Below are 21,654 nucleotides of genomic sequence, written 5' to 3'. Positions count from 1 at the left end.
CTTTTGAATCCCCATTTACTAGCACTGCTATTTGACTATTCAAATTTTATTTGTCTCTCTTAATCACATTTAATCAGCTGCAAAATCTTGCATTTTCTATTTTTTCTTTTCTTTTTTCAATACCCCACCACACTAATAAGATCCCTATTATCACCTAATGTAAGTCAACTTCAACAAAATGCAACAAAATGATCCAGTCTCCAAGAGAGTAAGCACCACTCCCTCTAAACTATATTTATTGCTTATTCTTGCAACTTAATCTTATATACAGATTTTAAGGGCTTACCTACTTGAAAATATAAAACAGGCAAAGAATTCTTTATGAGAAGTAAAGCCTTCCAGACGCTATTCTTTCTAGATAATATGGTGCCGGCTGCATCAATTTCCAAAACATTTGGGGAAAAAAATTTGTAATCCCCTAATTGAATTTGATTTCATCATCCAGAAAGATGGTACAAATGGGCCACACACAAAAACCAGAATTTAATGGGAGAGGGGTGAATGGCATTGTCTTCAGTAAATTACAAAGCTTCTTTAACAACTTTATGTTTCCCAAAGGAACAAATAAAATTCTTCTGGTGTGCTGAAGAATAGTATCAGATATGTCTTTGAAGAAATCAAAATGAGTATGCTACAGAAGGCAATGGAAAAGTATGCAGAGGATGTGATTAACCAAAGAGGAACTCTGAGAAATAAGAATACAAGATGTTTCTGGGAAGAATATCATGAGAAAATGAAGTTTTCCAACATGTCAGGTAGATTCCCTATGGCACATTAATGGAAGGAAAAGAAAAAAAAAAAAAAAAAAGACATTGGATAGGCAAGCATGGTTGGATAGGCATTAGAAAAAAAAAAAAAAAAAGACATTGGATAGGCAAGTATGGCTAGAAGGGATTAACTAGCTACTTAAAATTCATCTATGAACAGAACTGGTTTAACCACAGGCTGCCATCAATTGGAGAATGATTTTAAAAATTACAATACTCAAATGTTGGAATATATTTCATCAAGAGAAATGACAAAAAGAAAAGACAAGAGAAATGTGGAAAACTTACATAAACTAATGAAGGTGAAGTGAATGAAACTAGGGGAAAATATATAGGATTCCAATTATATAGAAGAAAATACATCTTTGAAAGACTTAAAGAACTCTGAACAATGAAATGACCAATTGCTACTTCATAAGGCTAATGATTCTAATCTTTCGGGAGAAATGATGAGCTAGAGGCATAGACTAAGAAGCGCATTTTCAGACATGACCAGTATTGTTGACTCTTTTTACTAGGACTTCTATTTACTGTTCCATAGTTGTGAGGAATGGGTAAAAAGACCATCAATGAAATGGGGGACAGAAGAACAGAAAAATGAGAAAGGATTTACTAGAAGATCCCAAGAACGAATGATTTTTTTTGTACTGGATTTATGGGAGGGCACAGATAAGAGTTGCACAGAATGAGAAAATGTGAAAGGTATGTATTATAATCAGGAACAACATTCACATTGAGAAGATCATAGATCCATTCAAGCATACATTATGGGCACTAGCATAAATATAAAAATAATTATAACTTTAAAAGAAAAGATCTCTAAGTTGCTACCAGCTATTTCACAAGTATTCTGCTGAGACTCAGTCACAAGATGAAAGGACTTATAGATAGAAGGATGTTCATTTAGTCTCATTTTATGGATGAAGTCACTAAGGCACAAAGAAATAACTCTTTTAGAGTTCACACTGACAGTGACACAAATGGAATTCAAAACCCTATACTTCAGTGAGCTAAATCTCATTTTTTTTTCTATCAACTTTAAAAAATAATTTTTAATAGTATTTTTTTCCCCAAATACATGCAAAGATAGTCTTCAATTTGCAATTAGTGCTCCAATTTTTTCTCCCCCTCTCAAAGATAATTCAAAATAGATTAAACATATAAAGCACAGAGTTGTAAATTTGGGTGTGTTTCTGTTATGCTACAGAATGCTAATAACTTTGGTTTAGAATATGAATACACATTTTTATTTTTACAAATGAAATTATGCCTGCACAAGATGCTATAAGTGTACTAGAAATACTGTTTTATCCAAAATATATATAATATGTAACAATGTAATAAGTAGTCAGTAATTATTTGATATTTAAACTGTCTTAAGATTTAAAAAATTTCTCATTGACAGACAATTTTCAGATCATAACTATTTGTAGCTACATGAAAAGGTGCTCCAAATAAGTATTGATCAGAGAAATGCAAATTAAGATGATTCTGAGATAACACTACAAATCTGTCAGATTGGCTAAGATGAAAATAATAATAATAATAATAATGACACATGATTTGGCAACCATCACTACAGAGGAATGGAGAGCTACTAGTATGCCATTCAGGTAGGCAAAGGATATAGAACTTATAGCCAAAAATATAAACTTAAGATGCAAACCTGAATATAATCAAACAGGAAAGAAATCTTTAAGGGAAGCTCGGTGGAAAATTACAAGTACTGACCTAGGAATCAAGAGAACTAAAAAGAGGTAAACATTAATTAACAATCCTAAGAGGCTAAATTGGAATAAACTGCTTATATGCTAATATTGGGAGATAAATATCTATCTTCCCTCTGAATCCTATTATCACTAAGAGTCAAAGGTCTATTTTTACAGAAAGGCCAAGAATAGTTCTGTTATGACTCAAAAGAAGAATGGAAAAGGGTAAGGAGAGGAAAAGTATGGCAGAAAGGGAGAGGAAGATTAGGAAGAATTATTTCACATACTGGGGTGTGCAAGTAGTATATTCAAATAAGGATAAAGGGAAAGGAAGGAAGTGGTTGATCCTTGAATCTCACTTATCTAAATCAGTTAAAGGAGGAAAGAATATACATGTTCACGGAGATGGATACAGGACAACAGGAATGGAAAGGGGAGAAAAGGGTATCAGAGGGTAGATTTAGGGTGAGCATGAGTCCTAAAAAAAACCAAAATACAAGGACATAAAATATATACTGCTTCTCTTGTGATAGAAAAAAATTAGAAACAGTGGGCACCATCAATTGAGGAATGGCTGTGAACAAAAGTCATGGAACATATATAATTTGATGGAATATTATTATGTTATAAGAATTGATAAAGGGGTTAGTTTTAGAAAAATCTGAAAAAACAAACAAAAAAAAACCCACCATATGAATTGATACCGAATGACTTGAGCAGCATATTATATAAAGACAAAATTATTGCAAAAGAAACAACTGAGAAATTTAGCAATATTGACCAGCAAAATGATTAAGCACAATTTCAGAGACCCAATGATGTATATTAAATATACTAAGCACCTCTTGTACCTAAGAATTTAGGTACAAATGAGATTTCGCTTGATTGTACATATTTGTACACCAAGTTACTGCTAACTCACTATTAAATCATCAAAAAAAAAAATCCTTTATCACTACTGATCAGAGAAATGCAAATTAAGACAACTCTGAGATACCACTACACACCTGTCAGATTGGCTAAGATGACAAGAACAAATAATGATGAATGTTGGAGGGGATGGGGGAAAACTGGAACATTAATACATTGTTGGTGGAGTTGTGAAAGAATCCAGCCATTCTGGAGAGCAATTTGGAACTATGCCCAAAAAGTTATCAAACTGTGCATACCCTTTGATCTACCATTACTGCTATTGGGCTTATATCCCAAAGAAATACTGAGGAGGGGAAAGGGACCTGTACGTGCCAAAATGTTTGTGGCAGCTCTTTTCGTAGTAGCTAGAAACTGGAAGATGAATGGATGCCCATCAATTGGAGAATGGTTGGGTAAATTATGGTATATGAAGGTTATGGAATATTATTGCTCTGTAAGAAATGACCAGCAGGAGGAATACAGAGAGGCTTGGAGAGACTTACATCAACTGATGCTGAGTGAAATGAATAGAACCAGAAGATCGCTGTACACTTCAATGTTGTATGAAGATATATTCTGATGGAAGTGGATATCTTCAACATAAAGAAGATCCAACTCACTTCCAGTTGATCAATGATGGACAGAAATAACTACACCCAGAGAAGGAACACTGGGAAGTGAATGTAAATTGTTAGCACTACTGTCTATCTACCCAGGTTACTTATACCTTCGGAATCTAATACTTAATGTGCAACAAGAAAATGGTATTTACACACATATATTATATCTGGGTTATATTGTAACACATGTAAAATATATGGGATTGTCTGTCATCGGGGGGAGGGTGTGGAGGGGGATAATTTGGAAAAATGAATACAAGGGATAATATTATAAAAAAAAATTACTCATGCATATATACTGTGGGAAAAAAATTCTAAAAAAAAAAATCCTTTAAATACACATGATTATTTTAAAGCTTTTTGGTTCTGAAATGATTAGGGTCCACTTATAAAGTTAAAAAAATGGATTTGAGTATGGTTCACAGAAACAAATTCCAAAATCTCACTTTTTCAAAGCTTTATAATACTCATTGGAAGAGAGCTCCTTTTCCTCTCAATTTGAAAAGGGAATTCCCTGTTCTGCATCTTTACCTCTGCCGAATTATGTTTTCAACCTTACATCTTACTTCTAAAATCCATATACACATAATCCACATCTGTTTAATACAATTTAATATTCATTTGTTTTTGGTTCAATGCTTTTAACCTTAAGATCTATACCTGTATCTGCTTCTTAAGTGTTTTCAAGAGTTCATAGATGACAATGATTGCAACTATTGTGCCATGTCATATTAAATTAGGTAATTTAAAATACTGGCTTTCACAAGTTCTGTTATAACCTCAATTTCTATGCTCTATTATGTAAGCTTTATTGTATCTCAGCTACATAGTAATAACTTGTTTTTTTTAAACCTCTACTAAGATTCTACCAATATGATTCAGAATACCACGATTATTTCCAATCATAATTTTATCCTTTCACCTCTCCTTTTGGCTCCTCACTTCAAAATCATACTAATTCATGGCTCCAGTTATTTCACTGCTTATTCTCCTAAACTCCTCAGGTAGGAGGCAGAGTAGAATACATTAGGTTTGGGGTCAGGAACACTCATTTATGAGTTCAAATTGGGCCTCAGACACTTAATAGTTGGGTGACCCTAGACACTTAATCCCATTTGCCTCAGTTTTTCTCATCTAAAATGAGCTGGAGGAAAAAAATGGCAAACCTCTCCATTATTTTGCCAAGAAAACTTCAAGTGGGGTCATAAAGACTCAGACAAATGAAAAACTCAATGATAAAATTCATCACCACTATCAACCTTACTTTTTCCTTTTCAGATTTGACAGTCTGATTCCACTGTAAATATAAATTTTGTTTTTCCTATCAATCACTTGTCTGTCTCTGATTTTGCACTTGTCTAGCCAAATCCTAGCCCTAAATTACCTTTACACAATCTATCTCTCAACTACTACTCAAAGGCTACTGAATATCACTGAAGAAAATCACAAACAAGCTGACTGGACTCATGAATTTATATCTAATTTCGGTTTTGTTTTCACTGCTGCATAATCCTTTCCTAACAAGTTCTCAATTATGTTTTCCATCAGAGTAACAATTCCAAAACTTCTCTCATGCTTTCTATATGCTCACACTGCCTCTAATCAAGAGAACTTTATCTAAAAATGTACTGAAAAAACAAAAACAAACCATTAGATACAAATTAACAATTCTTCCTCATTACACAAAGCAAACACCTAATTTATTTCCCATTCTTTTCTTCTTTGCTCCAATTTCTGAAGAAGGGGTATTTTTATCCTTATCAAGACACTACTTTTGTCTGATTCTACCACATCTGAGAATATGCCTGCTCAATCATTTCCTGTCTTGATAATCTTTAATCTTTCGTAATCCACTTGCTCAGATCTTCTCATTCTTAAAAAAATAAATTTTCATCTATTATCCTCTGAAATTATTTTATTCAATAATTCTTCCTTTCAGTCAAACTATTAGAAACATTTATTTATTCTTCTTACTGCCTTTTGGCAATTCTCTCACTTCTTAGTTACTTGAAATGTAATTCAGTAAGCATTTTTTAAGCACCTAATATGTGCCAGGAGCTGTATTAAGAACTGGACATAAAATAAAGGCAATTCCTGTCGTCTTCAAGGAGCTTATAATCTACTGAACAGAGGGGAAAATCAAGAAAAGGCAGGAAATTTAAGGGGCGGGGCAGGGAAAGAAACGCTAAAAGGCACCAGGGTATGAGGCAACTTGTGTTATGGAGATGATGCCAAGCAATGCAGCAGATGCACAGCCATTACCATCAATTACTTTTTAATTGCTAGAGGTGAATTACTTCTTCCAAGACATTATCCTTATGTCATCTTTTGACCAATCCTTCTCCCTATTAGATGTACTCTTTCTTACACTTTTATATTTTTCTTTTCTAATTCTCTCTCCCATCAGTCTGATCATTCCTTTAAAACTAAACAATTGCACAGTATATTTTAGTAATAAGGATTTAAAAATAAAAAAAGGCATCCATTTGAAATCCTATGTTTATGCATTTCTGTCCATTTGTTACTGGTAACAGTAGTATCGATAGTAATTTTAACCAATCAGGGAAATAGGATTTTTTTTTTTTTTTTTTTAAATATAGATGATGCTTTCACGAATCCTTGTTGAAAATGTAATTTTAATGCAGGGCACCTTAAGTATATGCCAAAAAATAACAAAAAAATGGTATTGGGGTTGGAAGAGTTGTGAAATTATAGACACATGAATACCTTGTTGGTGGAACTACAAAGGAAAAGTTTATACTTAATGGCTTTACTTTCTCATTACTCATTTATTCTTCATCCACTATCTGGCACCAACCCACTTTACTGAAATTCATTTTTTAAAAAGCCAGTTATTAGATTTAATTTTATCCAATCTATAAAATCTGTCATCACTGCAGAATATTTGCTTTTTTTTTTTTTTTTTTAACTTCAACACCAATTTCTCTCCTGGTTGTCTTGCTGATTCTGTGATTATTCCTTCTTTTCCCTTTTCAATGGCCTATTGAGATGTACTTCAAACAGATCATAGTAAAAAACAAAACAAAAAAAAACCCCCCAAAACAAAAAAACTTACTTTTAACATATCAAAAAGTATACTACACACACACACACACACACACACACACACACATACACATAAATATAAAAAGTCAGAGATTATGAGTTCAAATTCTGACTTTGCTACTCTATATGATCGTGGCACTTCTCTATGTGCCTCATGTGTTAAAGAATAGATAGTACACTTAATAAAATACTTGATAACTACCTACTTACTGATAAACTTGATAAACAGCTGCTAAGTTCTATCACAATTCTACCTCTGCAACATCTACAGCACCCTAGCCCTATTTCTTCTATTCCTACCTTACCAGAGTATTCCATACTCCTATTAATTAAAGCAAATCCTGTTAATCATAAAAGCCTTTTACTAGTCTTGGATCCTAATCTTTCTGTTGGCCAACCTAATGTTTACACTATTCAAGTCATCTTCTAATGCATAGGAATTTATACTTCTTGCCAACCTGTAAGTAGTAGGGCAGAAATAATTTTTCTGTTTATGGTAATTAATATTTTTTACACCTAAAAAAATTGACAAATATTTCCTGAATTCAATATAACTTCTTCAACTGATAAATATGGATAAGGATTCCTCCAAGTCATTCAATCAAAACTTCTGGAAAAAACAAAACAAAAAAACCCCTAACAAAAAACATCACCACAAAAAAACAATGATTCAGCAGTTAAAGAAATACAAATTTAACCATCTCTGAAGAAGACAAAAAAAGAAAATGAAAAATGCTAGAAAGGATCTAGGGATATTCAGATGCTGCTGGCAGAACTATACAAAAACTGCCTGTTGAAAAAAAAATTAAAAATTAAAAAAAGTGCCTCATTTTCAAGCCATGTTGTTTTGAACACTTAATAAATACCTTCGTTTTCTCCTGAATTATACTCTACGGATCTTGAGTGATATGCAAGTAAATATTCATAGGCACAGGTGAATAAAACAACTTGCCAAAAGAAAGGATTGCAAGAGAGACAAAGAAATTGGATAATGCTAACCTAGACCCACATTCAAACCCAGTCTAAGATAAGATCATTTTTGCAGCCTACTGAAGAGAAATTTAATACTAAAGATGAAATTTATAACAAACTATCAGGACCAAAGGAAAAAAATTTGCTACATTCAAGACTCTTTTGTATTTACCCTGTACTTAATAAAAACTAGACTGAAGACAGAGGGAGTATGCATGTGTGCACACACACACTGTACCTCTTCTGGAAGAGCAGTATGTTGTATGTCCGAAGTTGCAAGTAGTAAAACTGGAGCAAATGAGGGAATATTCTGTAACAATGTAGTAAAAGTAGCTTTAAGTGTTAATCCAACTGTTTCCCACCACAAGTGGATGTGAGGAACATACACTATACTTGGGGCTGTTCTCTTAGCTTCACGAATCACCTAATAGGAGAAAGATTAATATTTTTAGTTCGAGGCAATACATTTGAAATGTGCTTAATCTTCCTGAAAAACACAAATTGTAAAATCTTTACTTTTCAAGAAGTTTCTTCCAATATATTCACATGCAATCATAAACTGTCAAGTCTTATTACATAATGACTTCAATTGTCAAATAATTCATTTGATAAAAAATTTTAAAGAAAATATTTCCATTAAAGCTGCCTTATTCAGTTATAGAAGTTCTATAATAAATCGAGGTTACCTTTATTTAACAAGCTTTAAAAAATAGAGCTAAAGATGGAAACTAAAAAGAACAAAATCTATTCATTAGTGCAATTATTCTAGCTAGCATCTATAGAATACTTGTGTTTTACAAAGCATTTATGTTATTTCATTTCTTTTTAAAAATAACCATGTGAGAAAATTGCTATTATATCCATTTTACAAATGAGGAAACTGAAGCTGAAAGGTAAGTAACTTGCCCAGGGTCACATAGCTAGTAAGTGCTAAGCCAGGATTAGCATTCAGGGTATTCTTACTTCCAAGTCCAACTCTCTAGTTCAGTGGTTCTCAAACTTTTTAAATAGGGAGCGGCCAGTTCACTGTCCCTCAGACTGTTGGAGGGCTGGACTATAGTAAAAACAAAAATTCACACTCTGTCTCTGCCCCTCAGCCCATTTGCCATAACCCGGCGGGCCGCATAAACGTCCTCAGTGGGCTGCATCTGGCCCACGGGCCATAGTTTGAGGACCCCTGCTCTAGTTGCTGCACCTCCTAGCTGCCCACTATATCAAAGATTTAAGTGTTTTAAGTTTTTCTGCGAGACTATTTAAAAAATAACACTTTTTTTTTTGTTTTGTTAACACTGAACTACCTGGGCACATGTTTCCTCAGGTGATGTGGTACTGACTCCAAAAAGAACAGGAAGGTCCAAGGTATATACTGTAAACTTTTCCAAAGCATGAATCACAGCAGGTGCCAAGTGAGAACTCTGCCCAAATCCTGGCTCTCCTACTATCAAGATTCTTGGTCGAAAAGATGTAGGCTGGTGATAAGCATTTCTAAAATGACAGTGAATGTATTTCATTTTTTAAAAAGTGCTTCAGTTAATTTTCTAAAATAACCCCACCCCCAATTATTGATGTTTGAACATTTATAATTCAAAGACTTAACTACACTTAGTTCACACCTTGATGAATATTATCATTGCTATATTATTCTTAATTTCTTTGGCACAGTTTTCCAAAGCAAACTAATCTATATAGAAATTTAATAAAAGTAATATTTACCGTATAAAGATATACAGCCTCAATATAACTGAAGGCATTTTCTAACAGCTAAAAAGTAATACAAAAGTGTACATGACAGGACATACAATTTTGCATAAATACAAATACAAGGAAATTTATTCAAACATTGCTACAAATAGAAACATTTATGGTTAAAATATATTGTGTCCTTAATACTTCTTTATCATTAACTCAATCACCAAGATACCCTTTGATTTCAATTGAAGTCTCAGAGTAATAAATGTATTAATACATACAAAAAACCATACCTATTGAGATGAAGGAAATTAACATTTTCTTTTGTTTTATTGAAGGGTTTCTGTGGAAGTCCATTTTCATATACCGAGAGAACTTCATCATCACTATATGCCAAGTCACTTTCTAGCAGAGGGCCAGGAACATCTACAAAACAAAACATTACATCCCATGTTACTGACTTTACTACATAAATTTCAATTAACAGTAATAGCTAGCTATCTAGACCAGAGATTCCACTGAGAGCTAAAGAATGATTTTAAATTTTAAAATAAAATTTTGTCTTTAGAAATGTAAAAAGCATTCTTAGATCCAAGTAGTTCAGGTTACTAGCTAAAATTTGGCTAACTTCAGATTTAGATTGTACTGTAATCTGAAAAATGAGTTGAGACAAGAAGAGTGGTAAGGTTCCTAGATAATTTTAAAGGAAAAAAACCTATAATTTTTATGAAGGCAAGAGATGACAAATGATTTATGAAAACACATTACAAACTTTAAAATCTAGATCAGGATAAGGTTCATGAAAATTTAAATCTATTTCACTTTCAGGTATAAAAATTACCTTTCTTAAAAAATGTCATATTAACAAGCAATATTTTTAAAGTCTGAAAAGAATGGACTTCAATAGCCACTTCAATATCCAAAAAAATTTTCTAACCTAACCACCTGCCTGATAAGTAGTCACCCAGCCTCTGCTGGAAAATCTACAATTAAGGAAAGCCTACTCCTTCCCAAGGTATTCCATTCTATTTTCTAAGGAAACTTTTCCTAATATCAAACCTAAATTTGCTTCTTAGCCCTCCAAATATGTCTAATACTTCTTATGATTCCAATCATCTTCAATCTTCCTTAGAAAAACACCTGCATTTCCTACACCCAATCTTCATATAACATGGACTTATCCTTCAAATGCAAGAAAAACACTTAAGACTTTATACCTGACTTTGGTCCTTTATTTGCTCCAAGTTCTGCATGTGGAAACACTTTTTGTATGGCCCCTAAGATCTTATTAACAGTGCTTTCAAGAAGAGGTTTCACAATAGCAGACAGCGCCTGTCCCGGTGACGTCACAGCCCTTTGAGAGGCTGGTATTATCTTTTGCATTGCTACTACAAAATCCTTAGCAGAAATATTAATTGATGAGAGATCCAACTGCAGTTTCTCACTACTTGTATATATCTGAGGATAACGTCTACGCAGAGCACAGAGAGCAGCTTCAGAACATATGGACTTAATATCTGCACCACAGTATCCTATTTTTAAAAAATTGTTAAAATGAAAAGAGAATAAAAAGAGTTTAGGACATTTTGCTAATATTGCAATAAAGTAATAAGCTTTAAGCAAAAAAGAATTTCCCAATTCTCCCAGATGAAAGATATATTGATATCTGTGAGCAGAGATTTTGATTTAGTGTCAAAAGGAACTAAAACAATCCCTTCAATTTGCAAGTGAAGTTTAAGTAAAGCCCAACAAGGTAGAGCATATGTATTCAAAGTCACACATATGAGAAACCAATGTTGTCAAGACAAGGAATAATAAGCAATCTGAGGTTGGCTTCTTACAAACCTTATAAATAATTAAATAATTTATTCTACATTAAATCCAGGTTTTGAGCAAGAGAAATGGCAAAAAATTAAAGGACAAATTAGAAATATGATGAAATCTCCAATATCCACTATAAATAAAAGTTAACAGAACAAAGAAACCAAACTGTACATTTTAAAAGTATTGTAGTACTTAAAAAAAAAAAAAATGTTTACCAACACATTTTTCTGCAAGTTCTTCAAGAAACATATCCAATGGCTTGGGATTCCAATCTCTTGTGTGAATCTTTAGAATTTCTTTCCGAGCCTATAAAATAAAATCATTCTTTAAAAAGAACAATATCACTTTTCTAAAAACCTTTCAACTGCTAGACATTTAGGATTCTTTAAACAAAAAATGTGAAGTGATGAAGAAATGAAATTAAGGTGAGATTAAAGGGAGACTTCAGATACCATTTGTAGTTAATATTTTGTTAAAAAAAAAAACTCATTACATGGTGCTTAATTTCTAAAAGTATGATTTTTCCATTGATTCATACTTATAGATGTAAATCTATTAGTTTAAGAAACTGATTTTCATATTTAAACAGTATTTATAACACTAACATGCTGTCAATATACAAAAAATGCTATTATAATCATGTAATTTCCTCCCAACTGCTAACATCTACTGACCTTAAGGACATTTTTTAATGATTTCAGCACCTGGATTAACAATTCAATCAATATCCCTTGTTATTACTTTGGATAAAATTTATATTCATATTTATGACCCAACTCTTAAGCCCTTCAAATTCAGCAATCTCCATAGCCAACCTTATTTTAGATCTTCAATGATATGGAAATATCTTAACTTCACTCAGAATTCTGAAATTCTGACAACAAACTCATGTCTTCCTAGCTTCTCCTGTTATCCTTCAATCCCACTGGTTTATCAACAGGTTTGTCAACTGTTGCCTTCTTCGTCTATCACCTGCATTGTCTTCACTTGCTATCTTATCCTTACTTCCTATTTCATTTCTCCCAACAATTGTTTTTTTTTTTTTTTTTTACCCTCTCAAGCCCTCAATTCTGTTTCCCTAATTAGTTTGGCTTTTTTTTTTTTTTTTTGAATAGAGTGGAAGGACTGTCCAGATGTTTGGTTTTATATATGGATAATTTCCAATTTGGAAACTCCTCCTACCAAGGCAGATCTGCAACTAATGTTGCTTAGAGTTCTGAGAAATGAACAGCCACAAAATTAACATAATATTTATCTTAATCTAGGTCTTTCTTGACTGTTAGAATAGCACTCACCTACCATTACCATGTTGCCTTTCATTATCTTGCTCTTAATTTGAAAATTAATATTGAAAATTGTTACACTATATATTATTTGGAAAATCATGTACTGCTAGTTAGAATCACTGTTTTCCAGACATATATCATATATATGTGAGCATTTGTACATATGCATTTTTGGAAAGTGAGAGGGGTGGGGGAAGACTTCTGAGAAATGTAATAACAGAGAAACTGAGGCAAGATAGAGATTAGAGAGTTTTAAATATTTTATTTATTGGAGAGCTTAATTGATTGACTGGATCAGACTCTCATCTCAAAGTATCCAGCAGCAAACAGAGTTCTCAATGACATATTTACAGCTCTTAATTCAGGTAGCTGAACAAAGGCAGGGGGTGGAGTCCAAACTCTGGTGAACAGGAATCTCCAGGTAGGGACAATCAATCTGGTTCTGACTGGTTGGGTCTAGTAGGACCACTGGGAGTTAAGGTGGTATCCAGCTTAGGTAGTCTGGACTTAGAAGTATAAACAATGTCAATTAGGTATCTGAGATAAAACACCTGGAGTCTTATTTTCTGGATTGTCAGATCTCCATAGCCCTATTTATCTCAGTTCTAATGGGCAGAAAAGGGGGGTTGCAACCAGGGAAATTGTAGCAGAACAATTCAAGGAAACTGTGGCACAACAGTACTAGAAGTGTATTGAAAAAAACTTACTAAAATGAAATGAAATTAATGTTAAGTCCTTACATCTTTATCAGGTAAGCTAAAAAGGAATTCTCGGTCAAATCGGCCAGGTCTTCGTAAAGCAGGATCTATAGAATCCAGTCTATTGGTAGCTCCAATTACAACAATTTCTCCCCTACTATCCAATCCATCCATAAGTGCTAGTAAGGTAGATACAATGGAACTAAACAAAGACACAAAACTTTGGTTCAGTAAAAGTGAAATAATTATTAAAGTTGTATGAAATTTCATTTAAAATTTCTTTTCCTTCTTTCCTTTCTACTAGGATAGTATTTTTAATTAAGGTGGTCATTTGAAAATTAGTCGCTTAAAAAATTAATCATTTTAATATATTATACATTTCAATGAGCATGTCACTTTATAACTCTGATGAATATTCTAGTGAATTGATCCACAGTAAAAAGCAAACTATAAAGAAATAATCACACTTAGGAAAAAAAAAAAACCATGTAAGCAAATTATTTAAAAAAACATAAGAGAATGCAAAAAGCAATTGTTGAACAATTTTTTCCCTTCAACATGACAAAAGTTTAACTCCTGATCCAGAATATGATCTCAATTAGGTCATTAAAGAACTAACAACATTATAAAAACAAAGATACTATTATAAATATCCATGATAAAAAGCATTTGACTGTCAGGAAGGAACCATGGATCTAGTTTTGGCTCTGCCAATTATCAGTGGTATGATAATTGGCAAATTACTAAATTGCTCAGAAAAGAAGTAAAAAAAACCCAAAAAAACAAAACAACAACAAAAAAAAAACTTTAAAAATCATAAGAAAAATAAGAGGTCTGACCTCTTCGAAAAATCATAATGAAAACTACCCATTAGAATCGGATAGTAATAAAGACAATAAGAAATCTACTCATCTTGTGAAAAGAACATCAAATTCCCAGAAATGTTACACAGGCATAATCCTTAACTTCCTTTATCAAAAAGAAAAAAAAAGAGCATTCAGAAAGCAGTTCAAATATCTAGGGACTACATTAAGGATCACCTCAGACTTGGATGCTTCTGCTATAAACAAAAGGTCTTAGTATTACAGTATTTTGCAAGAGGCAAGAGAGAAAAGACAGACTTACAAGCAATAATAATTACTCAACTAAACTGAATATAATTCTATATGGGGTAAAAAGAGACCTTTAATGGAACAGATGACTTTAAAGTATATTTCATGAAAACACAAGAGCTGAATAGTAAGTGAAAAGAGAAACAGAGGACTTCTCACAATAATAAGACTTAGTTTAATCATTATGGCTCTGGGAAGAACAATAAAGACTTTATAAGAGAAAACATTTAAGACACAACTGCTTAGAGAAGAATCTATTTAGTGGCCTAGAGATATATGAAGTCTACAAACTGGCTAATCTCTAATTGTTGATTGAGAAAAGGAGGTAAAACAGTGTCTCCTTAAGTTATTTTAGAAACCTCTAACTTAATTAGAAGCAGAACAGACTTTCTTTTGAAAACAGTTATTGCTTAACCAAGACCTTGGTGCCACAAAAGCCCACCTATATTCCTGAGATAAAGGAATAAAGATCGAGTTTGCCAATGGTATTAGGAGAGTTAACAGGAGATGGGTGGGCCAATAGTTTCTGTAATTTTTTTTTTTTCTGACCATTTAAATTATCTTAGCCCCTGGAAAATTGGCCCTTCTCTCTCTGAGACTCCAGTCAGTGAGTGGACTGTCCGTTTCTCATGAGATTCTAATAAAAGCTTCTGTTCTTCACTTTGAGATACCTGAGTATTTTGAATTAGGGATTGTTATCCCACACAGTTGGAACTTTGAAATAAGAGTCCACAGACTCCTAGAAAGGGAATTTTATTTAAGCAACTGCAAGGAGCTATATGATGCAGCACTAACATTTTCATAGATGGAGATAAAACTTATTAATGTTTTCAAAAGGTGGCAATTTAAAAAGAAAAACAAGATTTTTTTTTTTTTTTTGGGGGGGAGAAACGATTCTGTTCTAAGGTTTTAGACAGAAAAGAGTGGAATACACTAGGGTAGAAATGTGGACTATACTAGGTTAGAAGGTGGTGGAATTTGTCTTTAATCCTAACTGGGGTAAGAAGAATTTAACATATAAACAGAGGAATGGATGAGGAAGTGTTAAAGTAGAAGAAAATTCTGGGCAAGGAATAGTCAAATGCAAAACAAACATCCTGTTCTACAGGAATTAAAATGGGAAAAATAAATGAACTAAAAATCTAAAGTTTCCTTAGATTGCTAATTAACAAAAGAAAAGAATGGATGTAAAGACCACTATGTTAATATATTATCACATAATATGTTTTCAGATAATTCTAGAAAAAAACAAAACAAAACTGAAGGACAATTTCCATAAGAACAATGAAATTGTAGAGAAAAAACAACTTTGAAAGACAAGATCTCTAGTCAGTACAGTGACCAAATGTGTCTCCGAGATAGAGCTATAATGAAGCATACTGTTACCTCCCTCCTGAGAGAAATGTGATGGACAAAAGTGTAGAAAGAGACATTTCTGGACATGATCATACTGTGGGTTTGTTTTGCTTGACTATGCTTATTTATTACAAGGTTTTTCTTTCTTTTTAATTGAGAGGAACAGGAGTAGGAAGCTTGATGCCAAAAAGAACCCATGGTAGTATTTTTTAAAATGGAAAGAAAAGAACAGAAGGTAATTCAGAAGGGATTAGACAAACAAAGAATCTGAAAAGTAATGAGTAGGATTTACTGTGAATGTATTTTAGAAAACTGTATAAAAATTCATATTCATCCAGAATCTTCTTTTATATTGTTGTTTATGTGTAAATGCTCTTTGTATTACTGTTTTTAAAAAAATTTAAAAAAAAATTCAAAGTGCTAAGACTCAAATTTGCATGGAAATGCTAAGGTTATAAGAGTATACAGAATGCATAAGGCTTATTATAAGCCTTTGGACATCAGCCAACTGGGAATGTGGCAATCAAATAAGGTGAAAATTGATGAAATTCATTAGACATCACCAATAGATTGCTGATGCAAAGGCTAATATATAAAGAAACTGAATTTGAAAAATTCTTGTAATAAATAAAATCTTACCTATGAATTTGATCTTGTCTGCTTGATCGAACAGGAGCTAGACCATCAATTTCATCAAAAAAAATAATTGAAGGACGCATCTGATAAGCCTAGAAGGCAAATTTAGTATCAGCACAAATTTTAGAAATATATAAAATTTACCTCCATATTTGTCAAATTTCTACTTTAGGTTCAATTTAGGAGTGCATTATCATCAAATCAAAATTCAAGAGCTAACGTAATATATAGGAAAAGATAGTTTAATTTCTAGGTAATGAATTATAGATACTTGTTCAATTTTATATGAAAACCTCATCACTATATTTGGTATTGTCTTCATGTAAAAAACACCAAGTTTCTATTCTGTTAACATAATCATTCAAATATTAAAACATTCTATTGAGTATTTATCCAATTTCAAAGACAGCACAAATCCCTCTTCCCTATAACATTGTACTGTGCATAGATTAATCTAGTTTTCTTACCTGATCAAATAACAAACGTAGTTGTCGTTCGGATTCGCCTACCCATTTACTCAAACAATCAGCACCTTTCCTCATAAAAAAGGCCACTCTTTTATCACCCTGACTGCATTCATTGGCAAGTGCCCGGGCCACAAGTGTCTTTCCAGTTCCAGGAGGGCCATAGAACAAACAACCCCTGTAAATCAGTATATTTTAAATGTCAAGACAAATCACAAGTTGAAAATGTAACATGACAGATGTTATCAATTTGCAGTGAGTATTCAATGCATTTTATGTAAACTTTATATATCAATTTTTCTAGTCTTTGCTAGGATTGTTTTATTACAAATTACAAGGATATTTATTATTGAAAAATTTTATCTTTGTAACTTTTAAGAAATTTTAAGTAATCAAACTGCTATACGCTGTGAAAGTGCAGAATTATACATTCATACATCAAAATTAAGCTGTCCCGAAAATAAAAATCAATTACATAAGAAGTAGAACAAATCCATAGAACTGAGTGGAAATGCAGAAAATTGTACAGGAAGAGAAAATGTCAATTAAGTATTATCACCTTGGTAGTAGTGAAGCGGTTGTGGTCCCTTCAAGAAACTGAATTTGTGATTTCAGATTACTCCCAGTCCTTCCTGGCTGATACATTATCAGTTCAGGAACCCAGGATCTTTGACCAGGATGAATCCTAGTCAAAAGCACCCCTTTTCAATAGGAGATCCGGGCTTGTCCCAGCCTCCATCTGATCTGAGCCAACTTGGGCTCTTCCAGCCCCCATTCTGATGATTTGCTCAAGTTTCCCGACCCCCACCACGCCAAGTAATATAATGAACTTCCATCAACTAAGGTCTTTGCAGATGGACCTTGGCAGTGCCCTTTACTACCAGATCTTTCTGCCCACTGGAATACTCTTTCCAGTGCCATCTTCTCTCTACCTTCACCTATTTCCTTAACCAGACTTTAACCTTACTTCCACAATCCTCATAATAAACCTCTTTTATCAATCTAGGTTTTCAGGTCTGTACATTCCTTTACAGAGGATCTCTGTGCTGCCAGAAGGGAGTTCCCCAAAACTCCCTAGCCTTGTGCCAAAACCTACCCCGAATCCTAATCACTAGACCTCATTTAACTCCCTGACCACCAGAAACCCTAATTTTATTTGGGTTCCCCAAACATTAGTAGGGCAAAATATGAACATAAACTAAAAATGCCTATTTCATATTGTACAGATTTTCAGGCTTTTTCATGTACTGATCAGTTATACTGATTATTTTCCTTTTCTTCTTTTGCCTTTTAAAAATATTATTTTTTTGTGATGGCTCTCTGGAAAGGGAAAAGAAGGGACACTGAAGGAAATTATCAAATGTTCCCCCCACTCCCCATGACTGATAAAAGCTCATTTACAAAAAAGTGCTACAGCCATTAGGAAGTAAATGGCTAAACTGGAATACACATGAACACATGAATATGTGTCTTTGTATGTATATTTTAAAATAAGTCGTGTCCTTTATGACAGTAATACCAAAAAAATTCTGTTGATATAGTTGATTTAGATTCGAGTAAAACACTTGATTCAGGATCCCATTCTTCTCACAGGAAAGGGCAAAGGATGAATTAGAAAATTAACAGATTGATAATTGGTTAGATGGCCATATTCAAATAGTTAACGGTTCAACTTCAATCTGACATAAGAGAACTCCAGTGTAGTACCTCAGGGATGTATGTTTAATTTTGTGCCATCTAACATTTTTGTCAATGACAAAGAAAAGCACAGATATGTTTATTATATGCTTATAATTTACTACCTTTGTAACATCTGTCTTCCTCAGTTTCCTCATCTGCAAAATGGAGATAATAGTACCCACTTCACAGAATTATAAAAATGAAATATTTGTAAAGCATAGTAGGATAGAAATAGCTGTTCTGAAAAATATTTGGGAGTTTAATGGCTTTGAAAGTTCAGTATTTTCTGTTGTGCAGTCATGTCTGAGCTCCATGACTCCCAATTAGAGATTCCTTGGTTAAGAAACTGAAGCAGTTTACCAATTTTTTTCCCCTAGATCATTTTACAGATGAGAAACCTGAGGCAAACAGTTAAACACAATGCCCAGTCATACCATCTACTAATTATCTGAGATTGGATTTGAACTTGGGTCTCTTCTTGACTCTAGGCACAGACTCATTGTACCATCTAGCTACCCAAATTCAATATTAATGAGGCTTCACTACAGTTAACAAGTATTTATTAGGCACTTTATGTCAGACATTGTGCTGAATATTAGGAATAAAAATAGAAACAAAACAACAATCCGTGACTCCAAGGGGTTACATTCTAATGGGGACCACACAGAAAAAACCAAAGCTGAAAAGGCTGGGATGAAGGACAAGGGAGAGGAAGAGGAGACAAAATAGGGATAGAGTAGGGCAGGCCTGCCAGTACAACAGAGGGGGAAAAAATAGAGATGCAAGATTATTGCCTAGAGGGGGAAGGACAATCTGGTTGGCATGAGCCACTTCCCTGTAAAATGAAAATTATGAGAATTGGGGAGAATGAAGGATGGGAGATGGCAATGACAGAGGAAGAGGCAGAGAATTCCAAAGTGTGAAGTTCAGGGAAAGACTGAGTTTTCTAGGATAAAGATATTTCTAGAGAAAATCTGAGTAAGTCACAAAGAATACATACAACCAGAGAAGAATAAAATACATATAGTACAGGCACATATCAGTATCTGTGGGGGGAAATGAGCCCCAAAGCTGCATGTAACTCAAGTCATGGGGAGAGTCATATAATTAAGAGAGTTAAAGGGACTACAGAATCTCACCCAAGTCTTTCAATTTGACCTAGGAGGAGCTGAGGTCCAGGGACGTTTTATCCTTTTGAAGTCACTCAAGAAATAAGATGCTATGTACCATACCATCTCTTCAATGAGGTAACATCCTGTCATAAAAGAGGTTTCAGGCACAGAGTTTTACAACAGTTGCTCATGTTGAGCAGGCTCTGGTAGAATAAAGTATTTGAAGACTACAAAAACTTTAAAAAGAAGATGGTCACTGGCCAAAGCTTAATTTACCTCACTTCTTCAGGCCTAAATAAAAGTTTCAACAGTGGTTCCTTATCTTTCTTGGCAATACCATAATGTAGTTTTCTTTACTTGAGAACACAAGCTATCAACATTACCTTGGTGGCTGAATTTTAAATCTTTCAAAGACTTCTGGATAAAGCAATGGAAACACCACCATCTCTTTAAGAGCTGCAATATGATTTGAAAGCCCACCAACACTATCAAATCGTACCTAAAAGGGAAGAAATTCAGCAACTGATATGTCCAAATCTTGAAATTTCAAAACAAAACACTACAGCTCACTAACAAACAAATCTTCCTGGTTCTGAAATACATAAATAGTTCAGGAGTATTGGTAGAGTACATACTACTAAAGAGAACACAAATGAGTCCATAAAAGTTTAAGTTGACTTCTAGGTAAGTTTATGCTTTTTTAATATTCTATGTGAAGATGCAAAATTAAAATAAACTTCTACTGTCAGTTTTGCTATAATGCCAATTTTGGAAATGTGAATTTGTTCCTGATGGATACGCTAGAGAACATTTTGAGTAAGACTTAACTTTGAGTTTGCTTCTGGAAGATTGCTTCTATGAGAACCAGCCAGAGAATCAGAAAATTGTATCACTTCAAAATAAACCACAAACTGCAACCTTCCCAATATTGACTTCTGGAGCAAACTCCAAGCTTTTGTCAAGGCAAAAAGCCACATGATAATACATTATCTACCTTCTGGGACAATAGGAAATTGTGAGGAAAGAAAGGCTGGTTTTAATCATCCTCACCTTACACCTTCCTATGAAATAGTCTTGTTGTAGTCTGCCTAACTCATTTATGCATTTGTCCAAAATATAGGATAAAGTCACTATTTGTTGTAGTATTTATGTGGTTCTTAAGTCATTCAAGACATCTAAAACTATGCTGCTTTTTAAAAATTTGGTTACCTTAAAACAAACAAAAAGCCCCTCTGAAAACATTTTTCACTATTATGCTCCAGTCCCATTTTCCCCATGAACTTGGTCTGTTTTTTTACTGCATGATTTAGTATAGCACTTTGGAAGGGCAAGGGGGTAGAGAAAGAAACAAGTTTTATTATAGCATTAACTGTCCATTTTGTACATATTACATTTAATACTCACCGAAGAATCTATTTGCATTGGATCAACATCGGCCAAGCTTGCACCAATTTTCATTCGATCTTTATGAATTCCTTTTAACTCATCTTTCCTGAAGTTCAATGGAAGGCACCTATTTTTTTTTTAAATAGCACCATTATATTATGAAGTCATTGTTTAGATAACAAAACAAAACTTTAAACCACACAAGATATAGCACTTTCGAGACAAACAGAAAAATATAAAAGATCATGCCTGCAAACCAATTTATTCTACTCCAAATCTATATGCCTTTTTTGAGCAAAATTCTAATCTTGTTTTACTTTCTTCTATAAAGACTCAACTGATGAGGTTTTAATACTTATATTACT

At 33.3% G+C, this 21,654-nt stretch overlaps 1 protein-coding gene across 2 annotated transcripts in view; it reads right to left on the bottom strand.

The window, feature by feature from the left end:
* Window positions 1-21,654, bottom strand: part of ATAD2 (ATPase family AAA domain containing 2) — a 63,128-nt gene that overhangs the window by 17,288 nt on the left and 24,186 nt on the right. For both annotated transcript variants that reach the window (XM_074266116.1, XM_074266111.1), the window contains 10 exons: window positions 21,308-21,416; window positions 20,287-20,402; window positions 17,115-17,289; window positions 16,651-16,739; window positions 13,586-13,745; window positions 11,775-11,865; window positions 10,953-11,267; window positions 10,029-10,161; window positions 9,345-9,531; window positions 8,285-8,470 (listed from right to left, as the gene is read on the bottom strand). In XM_074266116.1, the coding sequence (XP_074122217.1) occupies window positions 8,285-8,470; window positions 9,345-9,531; window positions 10,029-10,161; window positions 10,953-11,267; window positions 11,775-11,865; window positions 13,586-13,745; window positions 16,651-16,739; window positions 17,115-17,289; window positions 20,287-20,402; window positions 21,308-21,416 (1,561 nt within the window). The remainder of the gene's footprint in view (window positions 1-8,284; window positions 8,471-9,344; window positions 9,532-10,028; window positions 10,162-10,952; window positions 11,268-11,774; window positions 11,866-13,585; window positions 13,746-16,650; window positions 16,740-17,114; window positions 17,290-20,286; window positions 20,403-21,307; window positions 21,417-21,654) is intronic.

The sequence above is a fragment of the Sminthopsis crassicaudata genome, chromosome 1 (genome assembly GCF_048593235.1).
Source record: "Sminthopsis crassicaudata isolate SCR6 chromosome 1, ASM4859323v1, whole genome shotgun sequence".
Classification (NCBI taxonomy): Eukaryota; Metazoa; Chordata; class Mammalia; order Dasyuromorphia; family Dasyuridae; genus Sminthopsis; species Sminthopsis crassicaudata.
Note: the sequence above shows the minus strand (reverse complement) of the source record. Positions and strands in the feature narration are given on the sequence as shown.